The sequence below is a fragment of the Sinocyclocheilus rhinocerous genome, unplaced genomic scaffold (assembly GCF_001515625.1).
Source record: "Sinocyclocheilus rhinocerous isolate Xijiao unplaced genomic scaffold, SAMN03320098_v1.1 scaffold1294, whole genome shotgun sequence".
Classification (NCBI taxonomy): domain Eukaryota; kingdom Metazoa; phylum Chordata; class Actinopteri; order Cypriniformes; family Cyprinidae; genus Sinocyclocheilus; species Sinocyclocheilus rhinocerous.
Window position 1 is genome coordinate 1,362,370 of NW_015656157.1, and position 6,341 is coordinate 1,368,710.

Sequence of the window (6,341 nt, forward strand, 5' to 3'; positions counted from 1 at the left end):
TAAATATATGATTTATAAATTATTGTGAAAAATTGTGTATTTAGTTTAAATTTTGTTTATATTTTTATATTTAAATTTGTATATATTTAAATATATAATAATTTTTATTTATAAATAAAAAAAATTGTATTTTACTTTATCATATATAATATTTAATATATATAACTAATAAAAAGAAAAACTAAACATTTTTAAATCGTCTTTTTTTATTTGTAAATTTTCATTTTATAAATATAAATGTAAAATATATTGTAACTTAAGTAATTAGCAACATTTTATTGGTTTTGTCATAACATTATTGTTTAACTTTTCTCTCCCCCTGTTTTTTGTGACAGCTGAGACACACAGAACTGTCCGGTCAAGCACAGCAGCTGCTCAACGCTTGTCATGCTCATAAGGAGAGGATCAGAGACCTTTTCCAGTCCAAACTGGAGGAGGTAAGACTTGTTTCACAACCTAGTGAGCTACCTAGACAACACTTTCAGATCAGTGATATGTAGGCATCGGTGCTGAATGTAAACCCACTGCTGCCTCTCTTACAGCTGGGCTTGAAGGCGGTGACTGTGGAGGACCTAGTACAAGCTCAGAAGGAGATCACAGCCCACAACATACAGCTGAGGGAGCAGACCAAACAGCTGGAGAGGGACATGGCGGAGCTCCGAGATCAGAGTCTGGTGCTGGTAAGTGATCCACAATAAACCGTCATAGCCTGCCTCAACAGAGCAGAAGGATACTTATGATTCAGAAAGGAAAGGTTTGTTTGGCAGAAGGGGAACTGAATGCCCATTGCACATATGTTTGTGTGTTTGTCAGCTGAAGGCTCGGTGTGAGGAGCTCAAGCTGGACTGGGGATCTCTGTGTTTGGAGACTCTTTTGAAAGAGAAAGCGGCTCTGCGAAGACAGATCTCAGAGAAACAGCGCCACTGTCTGGAGCTCCAGGTACTTGCATGCACATTCAGCTCAAAGCTAATATGGCATTGCAGACTTGTTTTACATCTGATTCTGTGGCATGCTAATCCTGGCCTTTAATAATTTCTTGTTTCTCCACTACTAATAACAGAAGGTAAACCCTACCAAGATGCACTAGGATGACAGCCGCACAGATTTTTTGTTGTTGTAACTCTGTCATAGTTGGAAATAATCTTGCATGTGTACTTATCATTTTATAACCAATTATACGTCGGATTGGTTAAAAAAGCTTTTAAAAAATCTGTACATGTGTCCATATTAGCAAATAACCTTGACTAAGTAGATTTCAGTTATTGTTGTTGTATGGGTCAGTTGTTTTTTAATCCAGATCTGTTTATACTGTATTATAAACATATTACTTAATAATCACAGTTAATCATTTTTGTTTCTTAGATTTAAGTAGATTTCAGTTATTTCAATTGCACTTTAAAAAACTCAGATCTGTTGATATATTATAAATGTTATTTATAGTTAATAAATGTACAGCCTGCATCCCAGCAAAATGTGTATTTTATATACAATGTAATTATTAATGATAGTAGTATTCATAAATTAATAATAAAACAAATTATTTATGTATATTTATGTAATTGTTTTATTTGAATTATTTTCAGGTTTATCAGGTATTTTTAAAAAAGTTAAGTGTTATAGATTATTTTAAGTAGTTTTCCCCCCTTTCTTTCTTTTATTTTTCTTCTCATTGTTTGTAAATGTTCTGACAAAATCTTGATTACAGAAAACTGAACCAGCTCCTACAGGGATATTTTTACCTTGAGCAGTGTGGGTTGGCTCTGTCTATGTTTACATCAACGGCTCCCCCTGGTGTTTCTTTGCAGATCAGTATCGTTGAACTAGAGAAGAGCCAGAGGCAGCAAGAGCTCCTGCAGCTGAAGTCTTACAACCCGTGTGAGGAGTCTCCCTACCAAAAGGCCCTCCCTGGCCCAGAGCCCCGGCCCACACTGGATTCCGACACCCCCAAACTCAACCCACAAACTTCTGTGGGGCTCAACGGCTTCAGCCCTGAGCTATCCATCAATGGCACAGCCTCGATGGGTTACGAGAGAGGCAGTGGCAGCGGAATGGGCAAAAACGAGCTCCTCACCCGCTACCTGCTCATATCCCCTGACCACGAAATTGTGCCGCCCACCCCAGACTCAAGAACCAGGCAGCTAGGGCAACCCCTGCCTGACTACACCCGTTTTTCTCCTGCCAAGATCGCCCTCCGCAGGCACCTCAACCAAGATTCGGCTGCCAATCAGTTTAGAGCCATTGGCAACATCCACCGGTGAGTAAAATTAACACATTTAGTTGACTAAGTGCTTGTTGATTGGTCACTGATCACTCACGGCTCTTTTCAGGGGCGACACTGGGGCTGTTTCATCTCCAACTCTGGGATTAAAACAGTCTTACTCCTCACCCAGTTCAACTGATATTCTAGCAACCACCACACCCAAGAGCACAGATAAGGAAAAGAGCCCGACTGCCTCCGGCGACACTATAACTAGTCTACCAATCAGCATCCCCCTCAGCACTGTGCATCCAAGCAAACTTCCTGTCAGCATCCCACTGGCCAGCGTGGTGCTGCCAAACCGTGCAGAAAGACTGGTACGAATCTGTGTGAGCAGCAGTCATGGTATACAGTCTTGTGGGTGTTTTCTGCAATTATTCAAGTTGTGCTTTTCTTTTGGCAGAGGAGCACTCCTAGTCCAGTTTCGAATCCTGCAGGACAGAGCAACGGCAAGCCACCTCTCACGCCTACCTCCGGTACAGTCCTACTTTGGCCTGCTTTGTTTGTCGTAGATGAAGCTATTTCTTTTCTAAATGCATGTTAATAAAATTATTATTGTTCCTTTTTAGAAATAAATAATTCTGTTTAAAAGTGACCACAATTTAATCAAGCCTTTTCAAAAATCCTGAAAAGTGTCGGTTTTTTTATCAGGTAAAAATTGTGAGCAAAAGGAAAAGGCTTATAAATTCATTGGTTAAAAAAAAGAACCATCCACTCTTAAAACATCTGGAATTCTGAAATGTAATTCACAGAACCAGCCAGTGTCCATACGTTAAAAAACTTTTGCATATTGTTGTAGACATTGGGGGGCCTTTGAGCCAGAAAGAGTTGAGAACCTCTAATCTAATCTAACATCATCCATCCATGTTGTTTACATACTTGAGTACTATACTAAATCCAAAATCCGCTTCCTCTTAGGGTACTCCTCCAGCTCAGGATTGGTGAATGGCTCTCACTCCGCCATGCTGACCGAGGACCAAGACTGTGACGCTGCATCCCCTCCCCCTTACAGCACTCCCATCATGGGCCTCCAGCCTCGCGGCTCTGGCCTCAGTCCTGCGCTGGGCACTGGAGGCGTGCTGCAGTATGCCGATGGCCCACCGAGGCTTCCCCCCGAGGACGGCCATGATCGCCAGGGCCCCGAATCCGACACTGAGCCCTTGGACAGCGAGGCTCGTCGGCGTATCTTTTTCTCTTCATCCTCTTCTTCTTCCTCATCTTCGTCCTCCACGGGAGGCTCAAGGCTCCACCACGGGTCGGTAAAGCAGGGTCACCATAATCACAGTAAGCACCATCATCACCACCACCACCATCATCATCACTCTCCGAGCTCCCACAGCCAAGAGGGGCGGAAACGAGGGCGGCGGAAGCGCAGCTCATCTGGGGCCGTTCCCATTAGTGGATCCCCCAAAAGAAGGGCATTTCCGGGACTTGGCTGCTCAAGCCATTCTTCTGGATCACCGCTCAATATTAATTCAATGGTGAGCAGACTAAAAATGGCGGCTGTTAGTATTGCTTAAACTTACGATTGGCCTGAAATCAGACCCAAAATGTTTGTTCATTAACCAGGTGAACAACATAAACCAGCCTTTGGAGATCTCCGCCATCTCTTCCCCGGAGCAGTCAGGACGAAGCCCGTGCGGGACAGATCTAGATCAGCCTCCCGTGCTTAAAAGAGAGCGTCCCCTGGAGCTCAACAACACAGGTCGTTATTCCTCCACCCCTAGTTCAGATGAAGAGGGCACCAATTATGGCCCGGACACCTCTAGTTCAAGCCGGTAGTAGCTCTTTTCTTTCAAATCCAGTTCATTGGTGTTTAAACTTTGCAGATCATCGAAAATATGGTTGATTGTTTTGGTGGATTGACTGTTTTCTCTTTCAGAATTGAACTGAAAATCGCCACCATTTCCTTAGATCGAGACGGACCTATCAGAGATGTGGAAAGGGGTAAGTGCGGTGGATTTTGGCTTATGGACATTTCACGTTCTGACTCCACTAGCTATTTGTCATGGAACGTGGCATTTTACAGGCTTGCAAGGACGTAAATCAGGTGCCAGTAGCGTGAGCAGTGAGGTATCATCTTCCTCCGGAACCAGCAAGTGGAAATCCACCTTCTCCCCAATCTCTGACCCCAAGCCAACTCCTCCGGATAGCCGCCAGGGTGGCTCGCCATTTGGTGTGGGGGCTTCCCGATGCGGTACGGACTCCGACTCGGACCAGAAACCGCAGAGGAGAGGAGAACGTGAGCGTGAGCCTTACGGGAACTCAAACCTCTTCCTCAGTCAGGATGGCAGTGGTCGCTCGGTCGTCAACACGTTGGAGCGGCCGCTGCAGAAACAGAAATCACGGGAGTGGGACCTGAAATCTATAAGTGGACTGGCCAGCCAGAACCTCTTTATAACCGCTGCGGCCAGTGGAGGCATCTTGAGCGGGAAAGTGGGTGGGGCCTCCACAGTTCCCTCCGCCGCCTCAGTGGGACAGTACTTCCCCCTGGGTGGGGCTTCAGTTCTCCAGTCCTTATTTGGAGCTCAGACACCTGGACCAACCACCAGCGGAGCCCCTCGGTTGGTCAACGGACATTCGGCGCTCAGCAGTTTCTCCAGCGCCGGGCTGGCAGGGGGCGCTGCAGGAGGTGAGTTGGATATTTTCTGTCTTGTTTTTCTGTTTTCCTGTGAATACTGAGCTCATGGTCAGAACAGTCGCTCGGGTGTAGAGAAAAGGTAAGTTAAGGCCCAGCGCTGCCAACTTGCCTGGCTCTCCCACACTGCTTGCTGTGCTGACTGTGCTACAGCTACACACCTAGAGGAAATGACAGCAGGTTGTAATAAGGTGAATTTCACGAAAACATGTCCAACATATGTTTCACCCCAGAGTCGAAAGGAAAAGAAAGTGTATATATATAATTATTTAAAAAATTTCCCACTTAGTTATTTATTTATTTATTTTGCTGACTTTTTTTTCTTTTGATTTTGCGGTGAAATATAACCCGGGCATGTTCTTGACATGTTTTGTGGGATTCACCCAATAAAACATTTACTATTTTAATACAAAACTTAAAAAGCTCAGGCCATTTAAATCATTTTCACTGGCCTTGATGGTGTAAACTGATTTAAAGGCATGTGAAAATATGTTAGAGCTGTTAAGCTCTCTGTAGTTTATGAGATTGGCGAGAGACTGCTCTACTTTTATGGCTGTATTTCAAGCCTTCACATTTTCTCTGGGTGTTTGTCTTAATTGCAGGTCTTGTTTTTGGGTGTTGAGGCATTTCACTGTGTACCAGCACCTCGCAGTCCACAAAGATGAAATTAGTTAGCCTACTTGAATAATGTCACTACTCTATAGATAGATAGAGAGATGGATAAAGAGAGAGAGAGAGATGTATCTATATATATATATCTAGATAGAGAGACATTTATAAAGATACATGCAGATAGATAGATATGTAGATAGAGATAGTTGGATATGGATATAGATAAACCGATAAAGATGGATATAAATAGATGGCTAGATAAGGAGATGGATGGATAGATAGATGTAGTTCGATATAGATATAGGTAGTTGGATATAGATGGACAGATAAAGATGGATATAGATGGATGGATGGCTAGAGAGAGACATGATGGATAGAGAGATGGATGGATAGACATGTATAGGTGGATATATAGAGATAGTTGGAAATATATACAGTCATGGCCAAAAATATCAGCACCCTTGGTAAATATGATCAAAGAAGGCTGTGAAAATTAATCTGCATTGTTAATCCTTTTGATCTTTTATTAAAACAATTCACAAAAATCTAACCTTTCATTGGATAATAAGAATTTAAAATGGGGGGAAATATCATTATGAAATAATCCATTATAAGATTTCTAACAGAGTCAGTCACAGATTTTTTATCTGTTGGTATTTGATAGAATCCATGATGTCATGTGTCTAAACAAGATGTCCAGGACCTCCAGCAGAAATATAGGCCCACAACATCAAAAATACAGCAGTATATTTCATTGTACACATATGGGGTACTTTTTATCCCGGTGTTCACCAAACCCATCTTGAGTGTTTGCTGCTAAAAAGCTAATTTTTT

General features: G+C 42.8%; 1 protein-coding gene across 4 annotated transcripts in view; it reads left to right on the forward strand.

Moving 5' to 3' along the window:
• LOC107719574 (histone-lysine N-methyltransferase, H3 lysine-79 specific-like) overlaps positions 1–6,341 on the forward strand; it is a 27,317-nt gene that overhangs the window by 16,571 nt on the left and 4,405 nt on the right. For all 4 annotated transcript variants that reach the window (XM_016527028.1, XM_016527026.1, XM_016527027.1 and 1 more), the window contains 10 exons: positions 336–437; positions 543–680; positions 814–939; positions 1,806–2,254; positions 2,328–2,574; positions 2,661–2,733; positions 3,176–3,738; positions 3,827–4,035; positions 4,140–4,204; positions 4,287–4,889. In XM_016527028.1, the coding sequence (XP_016382514.1) occupies positions 336–437; positions 543–680; positions 814–939; positions 1,806–2,254; positions 2,328–2,574; positions 2,661–2,733; positions 3,176–3,738; positions 3,827–4,035; positions 4,140–4,204; positions 4,287–4,889 (2,575 nt within the window). The remainder of the gene's footprint in view (positions 1–335; positions 438–542; positions 681–813; positions 940–1,805; positions 2,255–2,327; positions 2,575–2,660; positions 2,734–3,175; positions 3,739–3,826; positions 4,036–4,139; positions 4,205–4,286; positions 4,890–6,341) is intronic.